This window comes from Phytophthora cinnamomi, assembly GCF_018691715.1.
Source record: "Phytophthora cinnamomi strain GKB4 chromosome Unknown Contig83, whole genome shotgun sequence".
NCBI classification, from domain to species: Eukaryota; Oomycota; class Peronosporomycetes; order Peronosporales; family Peronosporaceae; genus Phytophthora; species Phytophthora cinnamomi.
Window position 1 is genome coordinate 691537 of NW_027151016.1, and position 24761 is coordinate 716297.

Here is a 24761-nt window from a genome sequence, read left to right on the forward strand (position 1 = left end):
CACTTCTCTGAAGACGCATGGCGGGCGTTCCGCACGCCAGATGGACGATGCTGGGAACAAGTGGATGCCTGCACCATCAGAACCGCTGAACGGACGCAAAACGAGCGCTGATGGATCGTGACTGCGGGCAGCTCGATTTGTGAAATGCTTCAGCTTCGCTGGATAGCACGGATGTCTTTTGCGCTCTATTGTACTTCGTGCAGAACTGGCTGCGGACGAGCTGCGCCGAGCGTTGAGAGCTGAGACCGGTCCTCGGCGCGAAAGTGAGGTGGCCGGTGGACTCCACCATGGATTGCCTTCCGACAGGGCGGCTGGCTACCGCAGCAGAGGTCGTCTGTAGGATTCGCACCAGCCCGGTTTCCAGACTTGTTACTCCGATCCTGCACCGAGAAGCACCACAAGTAAAATCCATACCGTACCGTACAGTAATACTTGACACAGTCACCTTGCCCCTGGGGTCACCAACGAGCATGCGGCATGACAAAGTCCGCTGCTTTTGTGCCGCGCTACAGGGCGCGTGACGAGCAGTTCTCGGCCGCCGAAGTTAATGCAATACACACAATACATGTATAATATGCATCCTAACTACGATAGGTTGTTTTGGAATGAGCTTTTCAATCTTTGCCAAGAGCAGAGAATAATTCGATTGATTTCATTCCTAAATGTATTTGGGCTGTATAGCATTCCGAATGCGTTTCATTTTCATTTCCGTTCGGCTTTTGTAGTTCTCAAGGACGAGAAGTTTAATTTAAAAGTGCATAATTACGAGTTGATTGTCCCGTTCCCCCGGTCCCAGCTAATGAATTGATGTCGATATTTATGCCGCTGAAGCTGCCCACACCTCCGATGCTGCGACGGCAGCGAGGCACCTCGGGCACTTGTGCTTTAGGAAGATGTAAAAGCGGCGGGCCACCAAACTGCGTGCTGTGCCCGTTGCTTCCACGACAAGGGATCTTGGCGCACCATTGAAGCTGTAGTCATGGCAAGTCAGCAGCGGAGCGCTATACTACTTTTTACTATGGTATGGGACTCCGAATCGAGAGACCAAAACTATCCATCGATGCACTACATGCAAAGCTCGCACCTTCAAAGTAGCTACAGTACATGCATCGTAAAACAACCTCGCGCTTCGCGAATGTCAAATATGTAAATCCACGATAGGCATGCATGCCGGCAACTCAACTCTGACAGGGCGAACTTGATCTAAAAATCCGATCATGATAGCAAAATGTTGCGGTTGGATGCGGGACACGAGCTTCAAATCGAAACCATTACGGTAATCGGTGTTGTACCCGATTAAACGGTCGCGTTAGATGCCTAACGTGACATGGTGGTTGTCTCAAACAGATATATCGTCTTACAGAACGCCACACCAGTCGGTCGCGATAGTCTTTTTTCGAAAATAAAGTAGGTCTGCACTTGTGGCTGATGTTAATCCACTCACTAAATTTATATTTACATTTGTTATTATAGATTAATATGTTATTAAAGGTACACGAAACGCTAATGCAGCACTTTTGAAATCTAGTTTCACAGTATATTCAATCTAATGTACGGAAAGTTTAAGCGTTGTCGAGTGTCTCAGATAAATCTATAAAAAATAAAGGGAAAAATAAAGATGATAAAAGCGTAGAACGGGCGGTAATAACGGGCGGTAATGCTGAGTAGCCATCACTTTCGGAATCGCAGTCTGCAGCTCAAGTCTCGTCCTCGTGTCGACCTCCCCCGCCCAACATGCTGCAGCAGCCAAGAGACTTATACCTCACGCTGCGCGAGACACTTTTCGTGCGCTTCGTGTTCACCATCCTGACGCCCTTCATCTTCGTGGTGGGGATGCTGCTGCGCTCGCACTACCGCAAAGTCAACGGCCAGTGCACACCAGGCCTCACCCGCTATCGGCCTGGACACGCTCACGCCGCGTAAGTGGCAACGCCCGGCACAGCCCCGAGCACCGTAGACATCGCGTAGGATCTAAAGAAAATATATTACCAGCTATTCACCGTCAAGCTGCAGCAGTTTCGCGCCACGAAAGACTTGGCGCCACTATTAAAATACGCGCCACCTCTGACCGGGGTATTGCTCATGACGAGGCCTCCCTTCGCTCGCCGCACTCTCGTAGCCGTCCTCGGGGCAGCCGTTTGCTGGTCCTGGGTCGATGTCTCGTTTGCGTTGACGGACGGAGAGGAGCCGGCCAGCCCCGTGTGCCGGTACATCGCCAAGGACTCGCTGTCGTTCTGCTCCATGGTGGACTACATGGCGGTGGTTGACGCCGATGACCCGACGGGGGCGCGCTTCGACAGCAAGGCGGAGTTCTACTACCGGAATGTGGACATCGTGCTGCAGCGCTTTGGTTGCCATGCCAAGTACAGCGTCTACGGCTGCGACGACTGCCGCGACGCGTACAAGTACTGGGTCTGCAGCATCAAATTCCAGAAGTGCGGTTCGCACACCGTCACGACGGACCGAGGCGCCACCAAGCTACAGTACTACTCGGATATGTGTGACTACAAGTCCACAACGACGAAAACGGCGACTTCAACGTCCTCGACGACCAGCAAGACCGCCGCTTCCTCCTGCGTCGAAGGCTCCTCTGGACGCTATCGCACTTGCCTGTCGATCTGCGAAGATGTTGTGAGGAAATGTCCTTACGTGCTTAACTTCCAGTGCCCCACGGTGCGTTCACGCTACAGGATTCATCGGGTAGTGTGCTATTCACTCACCAACTTCTGTTATTGTTGTTGTGACCGCAGACGGAGACGCCGTTCTTCTCGGCTGATATCTCCACTTGCAATAAGCTGGATCGAGTTTCCAACCCAGACCGTCCGAGTCGCGCTTGGCCCGGCACTTTTGCAGACGCATGAGGCAGCAAAACTGGGGTTTGTCTTATTGTCCGCGCTTTGGGCACCTGCGATTTGGCAGTGGAAATCATAACGAGACACGGAGGAGTGGGCTATCGTTGTAAACCTTGCTGGTCTCGTTCATAGGCTTGAATTTCAAGGTAAAGAGAAAATAGTACATGCAAAGACTGCACACAATTGCCTTCGTACACGGGTATATCCAGCAGAGCGCAGACAACCTTCGCCAGTTCCTTCAAATTCACATCCAGCTCGGACAGCGTTGGAACGGTAGCTTTTTGTGCTGCTAGGAAATCCTCAAATTCCTCGGGCCACAGCTCCATCAGCTGGGCAAGCGGAGGCATGGCCTGCTTGTAATTTACTTGCGCAAGAGGCTTCGTTCGTTGGACCTTTTCGACGCTTGCGATCCACTGATCAAGCTCTTGGGGGCGTCGAGCTGCCCATTCGATACTTCGCACGACATCGCCCCTGCTACGGAGTTTGTGCTGGTTGGTCATGCTAATCTGCATTAGCAGTTCCAGCTCCGCTACATTGGTCTGCCCTGAAGGTTCTCGCAGAACCTCCACGCCCAGTTTATCCTCTTTGCCGTCAGGCCTTGGAATCTTATCAGCGCATAAAGTGATAAATCTGTTAGAACACACCATTTATGCCACGTCGCGAAGTATGACCCACCAGGATGCCATCAAACGGTAGGCCCACCGCTGGAGTAAATTCTGGGAGGAACGGCTCCAATCTTGTTTCAATCTCGACATCTTCCGGTGTGTAAGCGTCTGTAAGCTATCAACGACACACATATCAATGAGTATGCCACGCCCTGTACACGTAGTTCACCCAGAGAGCTAGCGAAGTCTCACATCAGCCACCCGAGCAATGCTGTGAATAGGCCACTCACGCTAAATAGTTCCTCCACATCTCGGGGCACTGCTGCCTTATACTTCAACTGGTTAGAGCCATCTCGCCTTGCACTCAGAACCCTAGCGCTGTTTTGGACAGAATTATCTGTTCTTGACGAGGTTGCTTTGGCAAAATTGGAGGGAGGAGACTCAGCGCCATCCGGAGTAGTGGCCCCTTCAAACTGCTGAAAGAAATCACTGGGCACGACATCTCGATACTTCTCCAGATCCTTCGCCGCTGTCTTCGGTCGACCGAGCGCGGACCGTTCCATTTGTAGCTGAAACTTGGTCCGTTCGTGAAAATCTCTCCTGTTGCAATCATCGCTCTCACCTTCGTCTTCGGACGAACTCGAGGCATGGAATTCGGCCGCGCGCGACTGCTCCACCTCTTTGACCTCGTATTCGTCTTCCTCACCGAAGATGGCAGATCCTTTCATATCTAACCGGTCCGGTGAAAGCTTCGTGCTGATCGGAACGGCTCCGAAATCCGCAACACTCACAACTCCTGCCTGCAATTTCTACACCGTAAAGCGAATTCAACGTTGCGCGTTAGCTTGCATCAGGCGCAACCACAAGTCAAACCAGTCAACCTGAGCGATGGGACTTCCTGGAATTTCCGGCGGCTCATCGGAGTCTTCATCGGAGCTTTCCTCCGCTCGTGCGCGACTCACCGACCCGAGCCCGCCCATCGAAGCTCCGCCGTTGCGAGTCCCCGGCCGGTCCAGGAAGCTTTCCTCCTCGCTGCTGCTGTCCTCGCTGTTCAACCTCCCACCCTCGCTGCCTTCACTGCTGCTTGAACCACCGTGCACTGCAACACATAGGTGGCAGCAACACAAAGCACGTTGAGTACTGTAATTGCCAACTGCGGCAGCAACAACAGCAGCAGCCGCAGCGCAGCTCACGTACGCCGTCGCTTCACGGGCGAGGACGCGGCGGTGTCCACGCTGCCAACAACGCACCACCGAGTCAGTCACAGACCAGCCCCACAACACCGCAGAGAGCAGGAGAGAAGAGCAATGCACACCTCACTTGCAGGGCGTCCTCGAGCTCGTGCACCTCGTCCATACTCTGCCAGCCACAGTCTCCAGGTCAGTCCCCACTCCCAGCCGCCCAAACGCAACACGCCGCACCTCGTCGTCTAGCAGCACCTTCTCCTGCATAATGTAGAACGCCAACAAGTCAGCTACAGCCCCACGCGCGCCTTCCTCCTCGCAGCCAACGCACCTCGTCCGAGTCGCTCATACCTCTTGCGGCGGATCGATCTTCAAGAGGCGCAGACTCTTGATTGGCTGAAACAATATGCACGGTACTGTACCGGTGTCAAACCGGTATGGTCAGTACCTCATCGGTCGGAGCGTGCTGATTGGCTAAAAATGGTAGGCGGTGATTGGGCTCAGAGGACACAGCGTAGTAGTACAGTATTCCGCTGAGATGGCCGAGTTCCAGGCCGTGATCCTGGCCGGCGGGCGCGGCATCCGCCTGTACCCGCTGACGGAGGAGACGCCCAAGAGTCTGCTGACGGCCAACGGCAGACCGCTGCTGTGGTATCAGCTGCACCTGCTGGAGACGTCTGGCTTCACGGAGGTGCTGGTGCTGACGGTGCCGGACCTGCTGCCGCCCATCCAGGACTACCTCACGCGCGAGTTCGACGGCAAGCTCCACGTGGAGCTGTGCGAGGTGGCGGACAACACGGAGACGGCCGACGCGCTGCGCGAGGTGGCGGACAAGATCAAGCGCGACTTCATCGTGCTGGCCGGCGACCTGGTCACGGACGTGGTGCTGCACAACGTGGCCGACTTCCACCGCATCCACGACGCCAGCGTCACCATGCTGCTGCGCCAGGACGCGCCCGCGCGCAAGCCCAAGGCCGACAAGCCGCGCCGCGACAAGGACATGACCGACTGCATCGCGCTCGCCGACGGCCAGCGCGTCGTGCTCGTGTCGCAGGCCGTGCACATGAACGAGGACCTGTACGTGGCCAAGAGCCTGCTCAAGCGCCGCAGCCACTTCGTGCTGCACACGGACCTGTACGACGGCCACTTCTACATCTTCTCGCACTGGGTGCTGGGCCTGCTGCAGGAGAAGAAGTACATCGCCAGCATCAAGGCCGACCTCGTGCCGCACCTCGTGCGCCGCCAGTTCCGCGGCGCCGCCGCGCTGCCCGAGAGCGTGCGCGCCAAGGCCGCGAGCAAGCAGGCGCTCGCGGCCTCGCTGTCGCTGTCCGAGGAGAAGCACGACCCCGATGACCTCGTGCGCTGCTTCGCCTACGTGCTGCCGCCCAACGCCTACTGCGAGCGCGCGGACACCATCCCGGCCTACAAGGCCATGGACGAGGAGGTCGGCTCCCGACTGCGCATTAAGCGCTCGGGATCCATCTCCAACTAGGTGTCCGGTAGTCGTTTTTGGCGGTGCAGCTGAGCTGGAGCAAGCAGACGAGAAGACGGCAAGGCGCAGTAAGTAAATAAAGAGGCATCTGCTAGAAGACTGACGTGACTCCGCGTCGCAACGAAGCTCGTTGCGTGTTTGCTCCAGGTTTTTGTTTTTGACAGGAAATGAAGTTCGTATAGGAGTCGGACTACAGCTCCTCGTGCTTGGCAGCATCTTCCGATGACCCGGACAGCGCAGCCTCAAGATCGCCGCTCGGCACGGAGAACCACGACGAGCCATCGACGAGCTTGTCAAGGAACTCCGAAATGGCGCTTTCGTCGTTCGAACCCGACAGAGCTGCAGACACAGGCAGGAACAAGCAATCAGGAGGTAAGTACGACAAGTTCAGCAAAATAGGCGTGAAATCGACACAAACACGCATACGTACCTGAGTACTTGACCTTGCGGCCAGGCTTCACGACCACAACCTCCGGCACATCGGTCTTCTCGCCGACAAACTCAGTCAGCGCCTTGAAGGCCGGCGCATCAGGCTTGCTCGACAGGAAGATGAACGGGTCGCGGCGGTACTTCTTGGCCAACGAGCGAACCAGCTCCGTGTCCTCCTTGGCCACGACCACGCACATCTTGCCACGCTTAGAGGCACAATCCCGAACGTTCTGCGCATCCAGCTCCTTCAACGTGACCACAGGCTTCTTCTTGGCCACCTCCGGCGACGGGAACAGCGGCACACTGGGTAGCGACTCGTCCTTCTCAGCCATCTCAGTGTTCGCCAGAGCACCACCGATGAATTTCTTGGCAGCAGCCTCATTCAGCTTGGTTTCGTCCGACACCACGTACTTCTGGCTGGACGGGTAGACGTAGATAACAGTCGGCAGCTGTTCCTCGGTGAGTCCGAAGTGATTGGCGATCTTGTCGTCCGATCCGGGCACGAACGCGAGCTGAACGGTGGGGTGCTTTTTCTTCTTCTTGCCCTCCATGAACGCCTCGGCCACATTGCCCAGCCACGCCGGTACCTTGGCGCTCTTCTTGCCCTTCTTGGGGCTGCCGAAGAAAATGGCCGATGGCAGGTCCTTGGTGACGAAAGCGTGCACCTTGTCATACTCGAGCGTCACGACGTTGGCGCCGCTGACACCAAGCTTCTTGGCCTCGGGTGAGCTCTTCACGTACTGCACGATCTCCCTCGTGGTGCGTCCACCGCGGTAGTCCTGCGGGCGCTTCTTCTTGGCGCCAAACTCCTTGATCGTCGGGTAGCCCTTGATCTGGTACTTGTGCGCCAGCTGCTGGTGCACCGTGGCGTCCACGACGCCCAGCCGTGCCTACACCAACAACCCATTGAGCACCCAAGCCCCCGTGTCAAAGGTCACGCATCAATGCATCAACAATTCCTCGAATAGCCACGGAATACGAACGCGTACATGTTTCTTGAGTTTCTTGGCCGCAGCTTTGTACTCCGGCTCCAGCTTCTTGCAGTGGCCGCACCTACAGGAGCCAAAGCTTAATGGTTAGCGATCTGTAACGACAACGCATGTGCAGCGGAGGAGGATATCCCACCAGGGTGCGTAGAATTCCACGAGCCAGTAGTCGGGGCTCTGCAGCACCTCCTTCTCGAAGTTCTTGTCCGTGAGAATCACCACCGAGTCCCTCGGGCCGTAATCGGCCAGCGCGGTGGCGACCAGCACGCTTAGCACCACCAGCAGCAGGCGGACACGTGGAAGCATCTTGTCAAGTCGGCGAATGGCGACGTGCATTATGTTACGTGGAATTCTAGAAAGATACTATACCATGACGCAACGCAGGTATAAGACGCAGCGAAGGCAGGGATGAACATTGTTACCAAATTAATATTGAAGTAATATATTATCTACTCCTTTACGTCGACAGACAAACGAATACTAATATAGAACCTATTAGTCAATCTCGAGATCGATAGTACTATTGGGCTTCTACCTGGCTCCCTGAAGTAAGCTTCTCTTTTCATAAGTGGGGTAGTCCTGTCGTGGCGGCAGAAGTAAGTTTATTGATTTAAGGAAAGTACGATCGTGACACACGAGCACGATCTGCTCTTGGTTCGCCAAAACAGTTTCCACACACAGCCACAATAAATAAAATGAAGGCCACCTCTCTTCTTCGCCGCCTGTCCTTCCCGGTCACAACACCACCCGTTGACCACCACCGACTGTTTTTGTGCTGAAGGGCCATTGTGGGTTTTTGGTGGCGGTGTCCACCACATTCGCTGTAACGCGGTGGTCGGCTTCCTTAAAATCCTTTGTACGATTTTATTTTCATATTACCCAGTCACCATATGTAGTTGTTTCATGATATGTATTATTTTTTTAAGACCGTCGTAACTGAGCGTTTGAGGTGATTGATTATTTAAACAGTCAGGTAATATATTACTATTATTATAGTAGAATGGATGTCGGGTCCCATGGTAATGTTTTATTAATATTTTAACCCCTGAATAGTATATTAATAATTTTGATTCGTTGAATATCGCGCTACTATCAATCCCTAGGTCTCCTGCATGACGGATGCAAGGTTCCGGCGATCACTTTTATTCCGGACCGCAGACTGCCGGTATTGACCAGCATGGGCAAGGCGTGTCGCGACATGGCGGAGGCGCTGCGCGACTGCATGGTGCAGCAGCAGTGCATGGCGGACGGCACCAAGACGCTCAAGCAGTGTCTGCACGACCGCGCCCACTCGCACGAGTGCCAGGTGCGGCGGCTGCAGTGCAACAGCAGCAGTGCCGTAGCAGTGAGACTAACCTCAACCAACTGGAACCGTTGATAGGAGTACCGTGTCGCCTACTTCGAGTGCAAGCGCGGCCAGCTGGACATGCGCCAGCGAATCCGGGGCCCCAAGGGAGGCATGTCCAAGCCCGTGGACGGCAACTGAAGCTAGGGAGACAGGGAAGCTGGGGATGGATAACGCAGAATGAATCAAAGGAGAGTGGATGCTTGTCATTGACTTCCCAGGCGGATGGACACAAACCGCATTGTGCTGGCAGGCAGCAGGTGACACAGGTTAGATTGGGTGCTGTGGAGAAGCTGGACGTCGCACTCGAATAGTAGCTGCTGCAGTGCCATTCGGGCAGCCCACTTGACCCTCGGCTCGGCTTGGATGATTGCAGTACTGGAGAGAGACTCGACGGTTTTGAGGTAGAACGGTGTGTTGTAACCCCAGAGAGGGTGACTCGAGAGCGACAGCTGAAGTAGCAGGCCTAGAGCGTCCAGGCAGCTCACAGGGTCGTGGCTACGACGGTCGAAGAGGGAGAAGAGGCTGCCAACTGCGTCCACGAGTAGTTCGGAGCCTTGCGCAGTCAACAGTAACTCTCTGATCACCAATTTGAAGATCATGAAGACGTGCGGGAACAAGTGCGGCGGGGCATCGTCCAGATCACGTTCCAGTTCGGCGAGAACCAGCTTCTTCTTATCAGCTGAAAGCGATTCGACGTACTTCGCTGTGGGGTCTTCAACGACGGAATATTTCTTGACGTTGGTTGCAGGGGTATGCACATGTCTTGCGCCAGAGGTGAACGCATGCTCCAGCTCTTCCCTGGTTGCCTTTAACTCCGCCAGAATCCTTTCTCGATTGGAAATATCGACCACCCCCACAAGACTGCTCAACCCGTCGCTCATCCAGGCTGGGCTTGCCATCATTTTCCCAGGTAGAACCTTCAGCGCGATGGCATGTTGCAACAGGGGTTTAAACAGCAAAGGATTGAGCGTGAGAGACCACCGCAGCCTCACCATCACCTCTTCGTCCTCCGCAAGCTTGTTTGCGCTCCTCTTCGTTCGCACCGCCAGAGCGTGCAACTTTGCAGCGCACAACATGCTGCAGCTCGCAAGCTGCTCTGCATGCATCCAGCAGAAATCCAGCAGGTCCACGACGGTCTCGATCGACTGCAACGCTGCAGTTGAAGGGCTCCAAAGCGACATGCTGTCATTTGCGCCGTCGAATCGATCCCCGAGCGTCGCGTCCACCGCGTCAATGTATTCCAGCAGCGTCCGCTTCATCGATGTGACCGTCTCGCTCGTCGCCGCCTCAAACAAAGCGTGCCGCCATTGCAGCAGCGCCTTTGGATCCGCTGACGTCAGCTGGCTACATTTTAGCCAGTCGCGGAGTACCCATCTCCTGAAGGGTACGCCGTATCCAGGGGTACGCTGCAGCCAGCCCTGCACAAGTTGATCCACTTCGCCCGGGTACGTCCCCGCAGCGTAACCCAGCAGCGCCTTCAATTTGGTGGATACGGCGCTGTAATCGGGTAGATGCGGTACGACCTCCTCAATCGCAGCTAGCAGCTCCGTATGCGCTTCCTCTGCTTCCCCGCCTTCGGCAAGTGCGTCCTGACCTTCCGCCCACTCGCTTCCACCTCGCACCACAGCAGCCCACCCGTCTTTGGTCTCCAGCCCTTCGCCGAGCAGCAGTAACCTCAGCAGCGTCGCCTTCCTCCTCATCGCGTACCCTGAGTACCCTGCTCTGAATACAGAGCCCCCGTTCACCCTCAACATCCAATAACCCTTCCATACCACGTCAATAATACCTTAATCGGGGCCTGTACACACTTTATATACTAATCTGCGGTCACGACTCACTCGACGTGTATCAATCATGCTGCACCGCTGCGCCAGCTCCCGCGCGGCCCTGGGCGCCTCGCGCCGCGGCTTCGCCAAGAAGGCGGCGGCCGACAACCTGCAGGAGCGGCTGGTGGCGCTGTGCCGCCACCGCGGCTTCGTCTTCCCGGGCTCGGAGCTCTACGGCGGCCTGGCCAACAGCTTCGACTACGGGCCGCTGGGCGTGCTCATGAAGCGGAACGTCATGGACCGCTGGTGGTTCGAGTTCGTGCAGAGACGCCCCAACTGCGTGGGGCTCGACAGCTCCGTGCTGCTCAACTCGGCGGTCTGGGCGGCGTCGGGCCACGTCGACAACTTCACGGACCCCATGACGGTCTGCGGCCGCTGCAACGCGCGCGTGCGCGTGGACCAGCTGCTGGAGGCCGCGCTGCAGAGCCAGGAGGAGGTGGACGCCGTGGCGTCGCTGTCGCTGCCCGAGATGGACGCGCTGCTCGCGCGGCACGGCGTGGCGTGCCCGAGCTGCGGCCAGACGCACAGCTTCCAGCCGGCCAAGAGGTTCAACCTGCTCTTCCGCACCAACATGGGCGCCACCGACGAGACCTGCGAGTGGATCTACCTGCGCCCCGAGACGGCGCAGGGCGCGTACATCAACTTCGCCAACGTGCAGAGCACCATGCGCAAGAAGCTGCCCTTCGGCGTGGGCCAGGTGGGCAAGAGCTTCCGCAACGAGATCTCGCCCGGCCACTTCCTCTTCCGCACGCGCGAGTTCGAGCAGCTCGAGCTCCAGTTCTTCACGCACCCGGACGAGTCCGACGACTGGTACCTCTACTGGGTGGACCAGTGCTACGAGTTCCTGACCAAGTACGGCCTCAAGCCCGAGAACCTGCGCAAGCACGAGCACGCGCCCGAGGAGCTGGCGCACTACGCGCGCGCCACGACCGACATCCAGTTCAAGTACCCCTTCGGGTGGAGCGAGCTGTGGGGCATCGCAAACCGCACCAGCTACGACCTGAAGAAGCACATGGACGCCAGCGGCAAGAGCCTCAAGTACCAGGACCTCGTGGCCAAGGAGGAGTTCTTGCCGCACGTGATCGAGCCGGCGCTGGGAGCTGGACGCGTCATGCTCTCGATGCTGCTGGATGCGTACGATGAAGAGGAGGTGAACGGCCGTAAACGCACCGTGCTCCATCTGCACCCGGACATCGCCCCGTACCGGTTTGCGGTGCTACCGCTCGTCAAGAAGGAACCGCTGCTGGAAGTTGCGCAGAAGCTGTTCGAGGACTTGTGCGGCAGTGCCAGTGTTGACTACGATGTGACTGGCAGCATTGGACGTCGTTACCGTCGCCAAGATGAGATCGGCACACCAATGTGCTTGACTGTGGACTTTGACACGTTGGAGGACAAGTGCGTGACGGTGCGTGATCGCGACAGCATGGAGCAGAAACGCGTGCCTATCGAGCAAATTCTTCAAGGCACTTCTGTGAAGCATTCCAGCTTCTCCTCCTTCTAACTGTCAGAGGGGAATAGGATGGGTTGTGACCCGGTTTGAATAGAGAGGCTCCAAGGCAACCAGACCTTCAACTCATCTCCCATCGTTAGAACTATTCGCGAGTTTGTCCACAGGCACTAACGGCAGGTTTGATCGGTGTCTCAGTCCATCAATTGGGCTGTCGAAAACCTAACATCGCCCATTCTTCATTTTGCGGTGTAGGCCTCGAGTGGAAGCATGGCCCGCAAGAAGGCTCGGCGCGGCGGGGTTGGTGCAGACAAATGCTTTTGTCTGTTGCTCTTGAAGCGCGAGGTACAAGGTGATGCAAAGGTGTTAAAAGCTGTCGTGGATGAAGTCAACGTGCTGCGCTTGTGTCGCTCTCTGGGTATGGCGGTGGCTGATGAGAGTAACAAATCGAGCATGAACAAGTTCGACTTTGGCCACTTCAATCCCAGCTCGTATGACGCTGACTTCTCGCGATTCATTCGGGGAAAACTCATCGAAACAGGAAGTGGCAATGCACAAGTCGACGAAGATCGGAGACGCGAGGATCGGCTCAGCGTCGGCTGCCTGTTTGGAAAGCAAGACGAAGTGAAGGCTGAGCTGGTTCGAAAGGGGATGTGGAGCAGCGCTTGTGAAAGTCGTATCCAAGATCAGGGTGTCTATTGTATTGAGCACGGCGATGAATCCAGCGATCTACGCCAGTTTGTTGTGTTTGTCTGGATGAACGCTGGCCTCTTTGCACCGGAAAACATTCGTGATACTCCAACGTGCATGCTTCGGTTCTTGATGTCATTGAGCTCAAACATTACCTGCTGTATATCTCAAGAGGACTTCCAGCTCGTCGAAAGGGAGATCACTGCTGCGATTAGCAGCACAAGCATGTCATGGCAATCGTGCTCCGTTGCATTTCAAGTGCAAAAGCAAGAAGAGCAAAGCGACACCATTTGCTGCAGCGACCTCGTGAAAACGATGATTCCTCAAACTGAACAAATCAAGTCTGTCGAATTTGTCAGTGGAGTCTTCCCAGCCATTGCAGTCGAAAGTGCTGTTCCAGCGATAACGGAGTGGGTTTCAGAGCATGACGTGATGAGCTGTTCTCGTTTTGCAGACTGGCTTAAGGAAGCACATGAGCAGTATACAGTTGAACTCACGCGTGGCGATCTGCTCCCAGACGGTGCGCGTAAGGCTTTGCTCAGAAAGTTTAGCCTCTACCCAACTGCGCTGCTGGAGGATCTCCAAACGCGACTAAACGACCGTCTAGAGAAAACTGAGCTGGATATTGGCACTGAGGTCTTTCTCTACGTCGAGGGAGTCCACTCAGCCATTGTCGAAGACGCCGGTGTGCTGTTTGCTATCCGATGCCCTAAGAACGAGTCACAGATGGATTCGTCACAGGCAAAATACGATACGTTGCAGCAGCACCTGGGCAAATATGAAGTACTGGAAAAACTTGATGCCGACACGCGAATAGCTCTCAGCTTGCCGAGGCGGCTTCAAGACAATCTAGAAGTGCTGAGCACGGCTTTCCAGAAGAGCACGTCAGCGTTTGAGGAAGTTCTCGAGGGGATAGTAACGGACAACCCAACTGCTGTCGGTGAGGACAACCGTGGCATCATTATGGGCACCGTGGTTGCGGTTTGGAATTTTTTTGCCGGGAGTAATAAGTTCAAACGGAAGTTCCGTCAAGCGATTGACCATCATCGACCCAGATTGGAGAAAATGTGGGTAGAAGCGGTCGCAGAAGTGATGCCGATTATGCGTGATGCAATGCAGAAAGAAAACATTCGTCAGCAAACAGAAAAACTCCAGAGACTAGCCCACGATGAAGAAAAGGTTGTTGAAGACGCTGCATTTGGAGAACTTCGTACACACCTGAGAAATAGTGGGCGTCGGCTGGGAATTCACATTACTATTTTGCAGTTGAGCCTGGATGAAGCAGACGTGGACGTCATGTGGAGGAGAGAAGTCGAAAAGGAGCCAGCGAAAGTGGTTTGTATGTATGAACTGTCGACGAGCGGTTCCTTGCGGGCATCGAAAATGGGAACCTGCGAGTTTGAGCCCGGAGGCGATTTGCGCAAACTAACCGCAGTGAAAACGAACCAGGCCATCGCAGTTCTTGTGAAAGACGGTAAAACGTCTGTATCACGACTTCAGTTTCCGATGCAAGCGGACGTATTGAACCAGATGAAGGCTGAACGATCTCATGTTCGAACGTTTCCAAACCTGTGCTCTCTGTGCTCAATGCGCGTCCAAGATCGACGAATAGCGTTCGTATTCGGAGCCGATGAAGACCGTCTGGGCAAAGTTGCGCTCTGTCGATTTAACGACTCATTCACGGGCATCGATGTGATGAAAAGCATTTCGATGGATTTGGTGTTTGGTTTGTCGGCTCCTATCGATGATATCTTATTGACGGAGCGAGCGCTGTGTGCCATGGATGGGAACGGTGAAATGCAATCCTATGATTTACGATCTGGGCAAACTTCTAAACGGGCTCTCCTGGGTAGTGAGGATAAAAGCAATGCCGACACCGTAAGCGGTCTGCTGTGTCTTGCAGATGAGCTTGTATTAGGCCGTGCCAGCGTGCAGCACAATAAGGGGCTGTGCGTAGACGTCATTTCCAGTGAAGATCATCGGAAGTTACCTACTGTAACTATTTCCGACAGTTTGGTTGTGAAAGGCTCAGGGGTTGGCTGCGTAAACGACGTGCTGTACGTTCTGGACGGTGAAGAAAGCACAGTGTACGCGTCAGAGTTGAAAATCACTGTTCGAAGCGATGCCTATCGTATTCAACGATCCGGTAATGGTGCAAAAAGTCTTGGAAAAGGGTGTCTCGTAGCAGATAAAAAGACGGATGAGGACACGACGAAACACTGGTTACGAGTATTTTACCACGTCTTTGAGAAGTTTCCGGCGCGGAGTCTAATCGACAGTATCCTGAACTCAGAAGGTTCTTTCCGACTGGAAGTAGGAATTGCGGTGGTCCCTGTACTCGACACTGAAAGCGTTTTGGATAACAACCATGTCGTCGAGATCGGCACGGCGTATCTTGCGAGCGTGATGGTTGATCTAGGAATGCTCAACAAGCCACTTTTTGGATTGAACCTCGCAGAGAATGTATCTTGTGCATATTCCTGCCAGACGAAGGCAGTTCGCGAATTGTTGATGGCAATAGTTTCGTTTGTGCCTGTGCAGATCTGCCGCGCGGAGGACAACATGCTAAAGCTACTGCAAAATGGCCAAGATATCGCGGGCACTGCGAAAAGAACGGATACGACAAGTGATCCGTCAGAAATCGCAGCATCGCACATTGCTCAATCTATCCGCTTTGGGTTGCTGTCGCCTCTTTTGGAGTCCTGGAGTGGACGTTGTGTAGTTGTGACGTCCATGGGGAAGCAATCGACCGGGAAGAGCTACTTCCTCAACCACTTGACGGGAACGACATTCGCGATCTCAGGCTCCCGCTGCACGGACGGGGCGTGGATGTCCCTCCGATTTTTATCGCCTGACACTCTCCTCGTGGTTCTGGACTTCGAAGGTCTCGGTTCGTTTGAGCGGTCGGAGCAGGAAGACATTTTCCTGTCGGTGCTGAATGCTTCCGTGTCCATGTTCACGGTTTTTCGGATGGAAAGTAGGTTCGACAAAGACATCGATGGACTCTTTTCGCGCTTTCAAAAGGGGGTTCAACTTATCAAGAACGATGCTCGCCTCTTTCGAGGACTGCTCTTTATGAGCGTGAAGGATGTGAACATGAACGATCGCCAAGGCGTAGTCGATGAACTGGCGACTAAGCTGAACGCGATCTTTGAATCGAGCAGGGAGCACAATTTTTTGACGGAGATGTATGCTGGACAAGCAGTGATAAATTGCACACCACCCTTTGGTACGATGGGGTACTATCGTTCTATGGAGAATGATGCGGCTAAAACAATAATCAAATTTATAGCTCCTTGTGGGGAAGGACCAGTGATGGGGTTTCCGACGGGCAAAGCTTTTCTGGATTGTCTCCGGGTCGTCCTAGCCAAAATCTCGATTCTAGATTGGACCAGCATGGACAAAAGTACGCAGAACTTGCTGATTGCGGATGTGAAGCAGAAACTTCCTGGAATACTTCGTACGGGTTGCCTCATCTCGTTGCCTTTGGTGGGAGACAAAACCATCCCTTCGCATTTGAAGGAAGACGTCTTGCAAGTGGGGACCAGAAAGAAGCTTGTGGTATCGATGAAGGAGCTATGTGAAGCGAATCCTGGTTTCGCTTCGAAGTGGGCTGCGCTGAATAAGGCGGTGCTGTTGGATAGCATCGTCGACGAAGAAATCGATCTCGGTTTTGATGCGACTATGATCGCGGGCAAGAAGGTGGTCAAGACGATTGACATGTTGTTCCAGTATTTTTTAAAATTGCTGGGCAAAAAGTATGGACAATCGAGGCTTACTACGGAGGACCAAAGCAGTTTTGATTCCTTTATAGCGTTTTTGTTGCTTCGCCGCAAGATGAAGGTAGTGCGCTGGCTGCAGGGTGTACTTGGTGAACATCTATCCGAGACACGAGCACAGCTGGGGCAACGCTATTCAAGTCCGCTTCTTGTTTACCTGGCGAGATGCCAGCAAAAATGCACTCACTGCCAGCTTGGATGCATGCGTTCTGCCACGCACTCTCCAAATATCGATCATTCATGTTGTACGGATCACCAGTGCCTGGGCCGGTGTGAATATGATGAATGCCGGGTAGATTCGGACTTGATGCAAATTCCACCATGTTCTCGAAGCGCTGGCCACGAAGGCAAGTGTGAATGCGAGAAAGGGGAACACACTTGTGGACAGACGTGTGTGCTCATTCGATCATCCAACTGCGACAAAACGTGTTCTAAGCGAGCTGGCCACTCTGGTGCTCACCGCTGTTCCGTTCAAGTCCACGTTTGCGGTGCGAAGTGTTCTGCAGTTACCTGCAATGCACCTTGTTTGCTTGACACCCAGCGAGAGCACTCGGTGCACAAGTGCGCCGAAGTGCAGTGCCTCCATTCTTGCTTGATGGAAGGATGTAAGAATACGTGTGGCGAGAAGGATCATTTCCATGGACAAGTGGCGGACTCGCGTGCCTTTGCGCATGAAAGCGGACTGACAACAGTAGCGAACTTGAGTGAAGGTGCCGGAGACGATGCATCCGTCGCGCATATGTGTGCTGGAAGTCATGCTTGCCTGGAGATGTGTCAGATTCATGGAATTTGCGAGCAACACGTTCATTTGAAGAAGTCGGCTCGCACCTACACGGGGGCGCGCGGATCGTTTGAGTACGTTTATCAAGAAATGAACGGCTGCAAAAAACATTGTACGCACGTGTTGTCTAGTGGCGAAAAGGATCACGATGGACGTGGTCATTCATGCCTAGCACAATCTGCCGATGGAGAAGACGATGAGCAGGATACTGTTCACTACTGTGACGTGCGGTGCCCTTCTTGCGACTACTACTGCAACAAGCACTTCGGCCACATGGGCCTGCATGCAACTTCCCACGGCAATATGCGGCAGACATATTTCATGGCGAAGACGAACGATATCGACGTCGAAGACCGAAAGTATCAGGTGGGCGAGCGCGGAATCGCTGAAATGTGCAATCTTTTCTGCTCGAAGATGGGTCGTGGTCACACTCACTATCTCTCCTGCGAGAGCAAAGACGACGAAAAGTGTGTCTACACTGCGGACGCCAGCGAGGATCACCGCCGCCACTGTATCGATGAACTGTTTCCGCCACCAGGCCGAGACATGGATGAACTGTTGCATGCTAAATTTTGGTCGACCATCGGGTGGGAGGACCCGTGCAATGAAGAGGAGCGCGCGGAGTTTGCAAAGTGCCGTTTTCAATGCGACGCGTCCGAGCACGAAGGATGCGGCGAGAAGCGTTCCTTCTGTGTGTTGGGCGCTTGGCACAAGCCGGAACTGAAACCCGAAGGGGCTGATGATGGATTTTCGTACGTGGATGGACACAAGTTCGAGTGCGTGCACACGGTGGATTCTGGTAAATTCCACAACATATTTGTGCTAGACAGTTCCGGGTCGATGAGTGGGCAGCCGTGGCATGACTTGCTGTGTGCTTGCAATGAGTTTGGTATTAGTCGATTGGAAGATGGAGGTGAGAACGACTTGGCCTCCTACATAACATTTGACAACGAGAGCCGTATCATTTGCGAAGGTGAACGTTTGGCTGACGCCGTTCACACGCACGTGCCGTTTTCTGGGTGGGGAACAAAGTTCGAAAAGGGCTTGCGAGCAGCCAATGAAGTTCTGTCAAGAAACAATTTCAACGAGTTCAAGCCTGTCCTGATCTTCTTTTCGGATGGCCACCCCAGCGATATTGAGTTGGGCATCACTTTGGCCCAACATATACGCTCTACCTACGCCAAGTATGACTTGAAGGCATTTGTCGTTGGATTCGGATACGTGAACTTGTCAGTGCTCCAGCGTGTGGCAACCGAGATGGGGGGCGAGTATCGACAGGTGCTGAACGCCAACGAGTTGAGAACGGAGTTTCAACGCATCGCCGCCGTTCTGTGCAACAGCGAGGCGAGTCTTGCGCTGGCGGAGTCAGCCATGGAATCTGCATGAACTGCTGAGGAGGAGCTGGATTAATGTGTAGTTTTGAATTTGAGTAGCGTGAAGACGACCGCTTTAGGACGAGGAAAAAGGTAACGTGGTTGTGACAACAATCTTGACTATCCTTTCATTTCACACACATCCTCTGAGCACTACTGCATACTGATTCGACGGTTTCAAGGCGCTAACTGAGCAAATTATATTGTTACCCGAAGCTCCAGAACTCACTCTCTCACACATGGCTTGATCCATCTCCAAAAGGTCAAGTCGTGGTTGATTCCTGTCCATCTTGGTCGTCCCAACCGGGTTATGTGAGAACCGATTCCAATATTCGTCACGATGTCGACGTCGGCGAGCACACGGCCAGAAAAGCAGTCACGACTCGGCGAAACGCCAGCACCGACGGAGGAAAATGCAGCGGAGTCTACATGTACAGCTACATGGTCCAAGAGCAAGATGATGGAGTTCCCAAAAAACCTGCCATGGAACATGAGTACATCGAGCGACCTCGACTGCTACCCCAAACTCTACAAGGTCGTTCAAAAGTTGCTGAGCCACAGTACGACTGAAGTGGTCACAGTCACGGTAACGCCAGGCGCGAGTTGAAATCGGCTACATGTAGCTATGTAATTGCTGAGCACTACTGACTCGGTGCATTGTCAAATCATGAAGCCCTCTACCATCACATCTTTTATTTGCGGAGAAGTAGTGGGCTCGGTCACTAAAGACTTCGGCACGTGGCACCAGTACGGAAAACACCCGCAATTCGTCCGATACCACCTCGTTCTGAGTACTTTCGTCCAGTCCAAAATTGAGATTTTCGCTAGAACAATACGAAGGGGTCGCTGTCGACTTTCGCACACCATATCTTGAGTCTTCCTTCCTACGACCAGCGACGAAAGTCTTCATTTTCCTGGCTGCTGACGGTTGATTCAACTCGGAGATTCAAGAGCGACGGGGCTGGGTGGATCGGCGTCACCCTCCCATTTTGCACCAAAAGGTTCAACGGCTGGATGGTCTCGCAAAAGAAACAAAGATCAGTTCCGCTTTCGCGCGCTGAGGTCCAACCATGGTTCGGAAGAAGGCTCGGCGCAGTGCCGTTGTGTCGGATTCGTGCTTTCGCCTTTTGCGCCTGAAGCACGACGTGCAAAATGGCGCACGAGTCTTGAAAGTGGTGGTCGATGAAGTCGACGTTCTGCGCTTGTGTCGAATGCAGGGCAACCGAGCGTCGATGCACAAGTTCGAGTTTGGGATGTTTGACTCCAGCAAGTACGACGCCGACTTTGCGCGTTTCTTGCGTGAGAAGCTTGCGGTTGGGAGCGGAGTGCACCACGAAGTAGGCCAAGCAGACGAAAGCCAGCTAGAGATTGGGTGTCTATTCGGCAAGCAAGAGGAAGTGAGGCGCAGCTCGATCGAATGGGGCTCTGGAACCCTGAATGTAAGGACGGACTTTCACCTCAAGATCAAGGTGTCTACTGCGTCAAGAAAAATGACGAGGGCGAGCAGCAATGCTGCCGGTTTGTCGTCTTTACTTGGATGAGCGCTGGGCTGTTCGAGCCCGAACTCATCCGTGATACCCCGGCGTACATTCTCCGATTTTTGATGTCATTGAGTTCGAGCATAACGTGCTGTCTGTCGTCGGAGGATATCCAGTTCATTAGAAGCGAGACATCCGAGAGCTCGGGTCCGCTGTGGGGTTCTTTCTCTATTGCATTTGAAGTCCACAAGCAAGAAGAGCAGAGCGACCACGTCAATTGCGAAAAACTGACGAAGGCACCGATTGTCCAATCGGATCCGATCAAGAAAGTATCGTTTGTTGGTGGCGTGTTCCCAGCCGTTGCCGTCGGAAGTGCGGTGTCCTGTTCTACTGAGTGGGTTACTGCGTGCGAGCTAGTGCCTACGATTGATTTTCCGCAATGGCTTATGGACAAACATAAGCGGCGATCAGTTCAACTTCCAAGCGAAAACCTGCGTCCGATGGAAGCTCGCGATAACTTGCTTGAAAATACCGGACATTCCCCGACTAATGAATTGCGCGAGCTACTTCTGAAAAATGATGATAACGCTGCGAGGGCGAGAGAGCGAATTATTCGTGAAGTTTCGCGAGGCACTGACGATATCTTCGATGCAATGGTTGACGACGCAAGCATGCTCTTCGCCATCAGATGTCCAAACAATGCGTCAGCGATGGACAGGGCGGGAAAGCGCTATAAGATTCTTTTGAACCGTTTGAAGGAATTCGATGTGATTTCACAGTTGGATAACCAGACTCGCTCAAGGTTGTACATGCCCGAACGCCTGCAGGAAAATATGGCGACGCATTTGGGCGTAATCGCTCACATTTTGACAATCTTTTGGATGCAATCGTTAACGGAGCCCCGTTAAAAGCTGGAACATAAGCGGAGGTGTCTGGGGTTTTGTGCAAGGCGCCTTCAAGCGATTCTTGAACACCAACCGGAAAATTAGCAATGGATTTCGATATGCAATGGAGCACCGTCAGACAAGAATGCAGAGAATCTGGGTGGACGCGGTGGAAAGTATCATGCCCAAGTTGCAGTGCGCTATGCGAGGCCAGCGCATCTATCAATCGTCACGTGATAGGGAGACTCAGTTTTATCATGGTAAAGAAGAAATTAAGGACGAAGCGTATAACACGCTCCGTCAGCTCCTCCTGAAAGGTAGCGATCACGATCTTAGCTTAAAAATCAGTCGGCTAAGCTTCACTACAGACGGCAGCGCTGTAAATATTAAATGGAGCGAGGAAGTGGAGAAAGCACCATGTGAAGTACTTCAGATATACCACCTTAACCGAACTGATCCTGTTCAAGTGACTTCGCTAGGAGTCATGGAATTCGAACCGGGGGCTGAACTGCGAGAACTGGCCACTGTGAAAACGTGGCAGGTCATTGCAATTCTCGTCAAGGACGGGGAGACAATTGTTCGTCGACTTCAGTTCCCTTTACAACTGGAGGCTGCCGAAGATACGGAAACGGAAGTATCGGACGTGCGGACATTTCCTCAGGCCTGTTCATTGTGTTCGATTCGAGCGAGCGAGCGATGCGTGGTTTTCACGTTTGGAGCGGACGTTGGTCGCTTGGGTAGCGCTGTTTTTTGCCGAATCAACGAATCCTTCACAAGTATAGAGGCGATGCGAAGTATTGACTTGGACGCCACCTTCCGCTTAAGGGCTCCTTTTGCAGATGTTCTACTGACGGAGCGCTCACTATGTGTCGTGGATGGAAATGGTCATATGTAGTCATTCGACGTGAGAACGCGACAGACCTCGAAGCAAACGTCATTTGAGAATGGCAGTGACTGCTGGAAAGGCGGTTTGCTCAGCTTTGCTGACGAACTAGTGATTGGTCGCGCTAGCGTTAATGTGTAGTTTTGATTTTGTTTTAGTAGTTTTGAGTTGTTAAGTAGCGTGTAGGACCACCAATACGACCATTTTAGCGGACAAGAGTGGATTGAGATGAAGGTAACATGGTTGCGAAAAAGAAGTTAAGTACTTCGACTATCCCTCCGCTTCACGCGCACTTTGGTTGACCATGTAATTCTGCTTCGACGTTTTTCGTGAGCGTAGCGCCGACGATTTTCTGTCACCCAAGACCGTGCTGATATTCTTTTCGGATGGCCGGCCGCCCATGGGACATCATCGCAGGAACATTTGCTTGCTAGCATGTCTTCTAACGAGACCACATATCAAATTTAATACACAAAGTGAGGCTTATATTTGCTACTCAATCTTTGAAAATACGTAGTGCTGCGTCATTGTAGAGCCTACGTTTACCAGCATATCTGCTTGTATCCTGGAAGCTTACGGCTAGCACAGCACGATACCCACCCGGTCACTGCTAATCCGTGGACAGCGCCAGTTGTACAGGTAATACTGCAGCTCTCCGCTTCCAGGTCCGAACTTGAGCGGCTGCAGCATCTCGACATTTTCCATCACGTCCAGCGCGTTGAAGACGTCCGCGTGCTCCTCCTTGGCCATAATCAGCGCGTCCTGCATCAACTGCGTGAGCGTCACCGATGTGGCCACATTATAGAACGAATACACCGCATTGAGCTTCTTGTGCTTGTCGTCCCCGATGATAGTCGAGGGCAGGTGGTAGAAGCTGCACACGTCCGTGATCGCACGCGTCTCCGGGTTCTCCACCACGTACGCGTTGACAACTCCGACGCGCGGCACCATCCAGTGCGCGACCTCCTCTTCACTGTACTGGACCGCGAGATGAAATTTCGTCAAGTACTCCCTCAGCAGCCTGGTCACCTGCGGGACATCCGTCCTCTCCATGGGTCTGAAGCCAGGCGTGGCCGTATGCGTCGGCAACTTCAGTGTCTTGATCGTCTGTGCGAGCGTCATCTTGGGCGGCAGCGGGGAAAAGCCCACCTCGATGAGCTTCTTGGGGTTCAGCGATCGGTGGAAGTAGCGGCACTGCGCCACGGGCATGGGCAGCACCACGCCTGCCGTGTACACTGCCTGCCACACGTCGCAGAGGTTGACTCTGCGCGTGACCTCCTTGATGAGCACGGGGGCCAGTCGTCTGTCCCTCAGCCGCTTGTGCACGCAGAGGAAGTTGATCTCGGCCATGGCCAAAGTGTCCGCGTAGACCCTGGTGGACACTGGGATGCCCGAGATGAAGGCCATGAGCTTGTGGTTGTGCGTGCTGCGCACCCCGATGTGCCAGTCTTTGTGGTACCCGGGCGGCGTGAGCGCCCACGAGAGGAAGTCGGCCGAGTAGTCGAAGCGGAAGGTGCAGTCGTCGTCCTCCACGTAGTTGCGGCTCAGCAGCTCGTACAGCTCGTCGGCCTGCGAAGGGTCCATCACGTCCACGACGCTCCAGGCGAAGCCCGGCGGCATGTGGTACGGCTCCTGTCGAACCTGCTGGGGCGTCCTCCGCGGGACGTCGATGGGTCCATGTGGACGCTCGGCAGCGCTTTCAGCCGCGTCCTGGAGAGACGGCACCGGCTGCGTGCCCCAGAAGCGGTGCTCGCGCTGCAGCTCGCGCGCCTGCTGCGCCGACTGCGCCAGGTTCAACTGCCGCAGCAGGCGCAGGAAGTCCTCCTGCTCCTCCACCGTCACCACCTCCGAGACGGCTGGGGACGCAGCGTCGTCCTCCTGGACGCCATCGTCGCCATGAGCCATGCTACACCACTGGAATCAACGGTAGTATGCACGCGTTCAGATAGTAAATTATTTTATCATTGGTTGATCGCTATACTATTTTTGGATAGTATTGGTCAAATACTATTCCTAATTACTTGTAGTACGCTCGGGGTTGGGCTGCCTACGCCACACTGCCAAGGCTTCGCGCGCTTGGGATCGCTGCCGGACTACGTACTGTCGGCGCGCGCCATCCTTCCAGCGCGTTGTGTGCTGCCTTCGGTTTCTGCATCCTCGTTTATCGGTGGGCGTTGCAGCTGCTACTTTCTTACTCTGACCGAACTCACTACCGCCAGCGCAATCTGTGCACTCTGAGTGCTCCACGAAGGAAGACATTTCTTCAAGTGCCTTACTGTCTTCATCCATTCCACGATATATTCGCAATCATATATAGAATGGGCATTCGTCGCTAAAATGGGCAACAGTGCCACTTCCTAATTTTAGAAATTGCCCAGTATAAGGAGGGGGGTTACAAGTGCTGTGAGGCGCCGCCAAAGCACTGCGAGAACGCCTTCTGCACTGGCGACAGCACAATGGGGGAGAGATCGACAACAAGAACCGATATCTCTCTGTACGACGCGATACAGCTACACCGAAGCCTAAGTCGAAGCAAAGGTCGACTCCTTTTCAGAGTGCCCATGAGCTCGAGTTTGGGCTCCAGGTTAGCGAGCGAGAACCATCACATGGGAACAACATGCTCAGCGTTCTTTGCCGTTTTTGCGCCGTCTTCGGCAGGGAAGAAAAGGTAGGCGCTAAGCGCAAGAAGACGACAAACATCAAGTACTTCCGCCGCCCCTTTCG

The 24761-nt window shown here is 54.0% G+C and overlaps 9 protein-coding genes across 11 annotated transcripts; 5 read left to right on the forward strand and 4 right to left on the reverse strand.

Moving 5' to 3' along the window:
- Positions 1–1734: 1734 nt before the first annotated feature.
- Positions 1735–2861, forward strand: IUM83_11353 (calcium channel subunit mid1; the record flags this gene model as incomplete). Its single annotated transcript, XM_067935905.1, has 3 exons — positions 1735–1919; positions 2091–2673; positions 2751–2861. The coding sequence occupies 3 exons, from the start codon at positions 1735–1737 to the stop codon at positions 2859–2861; spliced, it is 879 nt and encodes a 292-aa protein (XP_067784936.1).
- Positions 2862–2950: 89 nt separating this feature from the next.
- Positions 2951–4990, reverse strand: IUM83_11354 (Intraflagellar transport protein 46; the record flags this gene model as incomplete). 3 transcript variants are annotated; one of them, XM_067935906.1, is made up of 9 exons in its annotated part: positions 2951–3457; positions 3528–3632; positions 3710–3728; positions 3866–4257; positions 4339–4556; positions 4655–4692; positions 4773–4816; positions 4879–4902; positions 4973–4990. In XM_067935906.1, 9 exons carry the CDS (start codon positions 4988–4990, stop codon positions 2951–2953), a joined length of 1365 nt encoding a protein of 454 aa, XP_067784979.1. The 3 variants fall into 3 exon arrangements, with proteins under 3 accessions (XP_067784979.1, XP_067784978.1, XP_067784977.1); XM_067935907.1 differs by having other exon boundaries at positions 3866–4266; XM_067935908.1 differs by lacking the exon at positions 3710–3728 and having other exon boundaries at positions 3748–4266.
- A 189-nt stretch (positions 4991–5179) lies between these two features.
- IUM83_11355 (Translation initiation factor eIF-2B subunit gamma) lies at positions 5180–6133 on the forward strand (the record flags this gene model as incomplete). The annotated part of the gene is made up of 1 exon (XM_067935909.1): positions 5180–6133. One exon carries the CDS (start codon positions 5180–5182, stop codon positions 6131–6133), a length of 954 nt encoding a protein of 317 aa, XP_067785059.1.
- Positions 6134–6323: 190 nt separating this feature from the next.
- IUM83_11356 (protein disulfide-isomerase domain) lies at positions 6324–7854 on the reverse strand (the record flags this gene model as incomplete). The annotated part of the gene is made up of 4 exons (XM_067935910.1): positions 6324–6472; positions 6564–7452; positions 7552–7615; positions 7688–7854. The coding sequence occupies 4 exons, from the start codon at positions 7852–7854 to the stop codon at positions 6324–6326; spliced, it is 1269 nt and encodes a 422-aa protein (XP_067785026.1).
- An 871-nt stretch (positions 7855–8725) lies between these two features.
- IUM83_11357 (cytochrome c oxidase assembly factor 5) lies at positions 8726–9034 on the forward strand (the record flags this gene model as incomplete). The annotated part of the gene is made up of 2 exons (XM_067935911.1): positions 8726–8854; positions 8930–9034. The coding sequence occupies 2 exons, from the start codon at positions 8726–8728 to the stop codon at positions 9032–9034; spliced, it is 234 nt and encodes a 77-aa protein (XP_067785024.1).
- Positions 9035–9099: 65 nt separating this feature from the next.
- Positions 9100–10596, reverse strand: IUM83_11358 (uncharacterized protein; the record flags this gene model as incomplete). Its single annotated transcript, XM_067935912.1, has 1 exon — positions 9100–10596. One exon carries the CDS (start codon positions 10594–10596, stop codon positions 9100–9102), a length of 1497 nt encoding a protein of 498 aa, XP_067785058.1.
- Positions 10597–10750: 154 nt separating this feature from the next.
- On the forward strand, positions 10751–12223 carry IUM83_11359 (glycyl-tRNA synthetase; the record flags this gene model as incomplete). The annotated part of the gene is made up of 1 exon (XM_067935913.1): positions 10751–12223. One exon carries the CDS (start codon positions 10751–10753, stop codon positions 12221–12223), a length of 1473 nt encoding a protein of 490 aa, XP_067785023.1.
- Positions 12224–17692: 5469 nt separating this feature from the next.
- IUM83_11360 (uncharacterized protein) lies at positions 17693–18805 on the forward strand (the record flags this gene model as incomplete). Its single annotated transcript, XM_067935914.1, has 1 exon — positions 17693–18805. One exon carries the CDS (start codon positions 17693–17695, stop codon positions 18803–18805), a length of 1113 nt encoding a protein of 370 aa, XP_067785084.1.
- Positions 18806–22616: 3811 nt separating this feature from the next.
- Positions 22617–23942, reverse strand: IUM83_11361 (Glycylpeptide N-tetradecanoyltransferase 2; the record flags this gene model as incomplete). Its single annotated transcript, XM_067935915.1, has 1 exon — positions 22617–23942. One exon carries the CDS (start codon positions 23940–23942, stop codon positions 22617–22619), a length of 1326 nt encoding a protein of 441 aa, XP_067785083.1.
- Between the last annotated feature and the right edge of the window lie 819 nt (positions 23943–24761).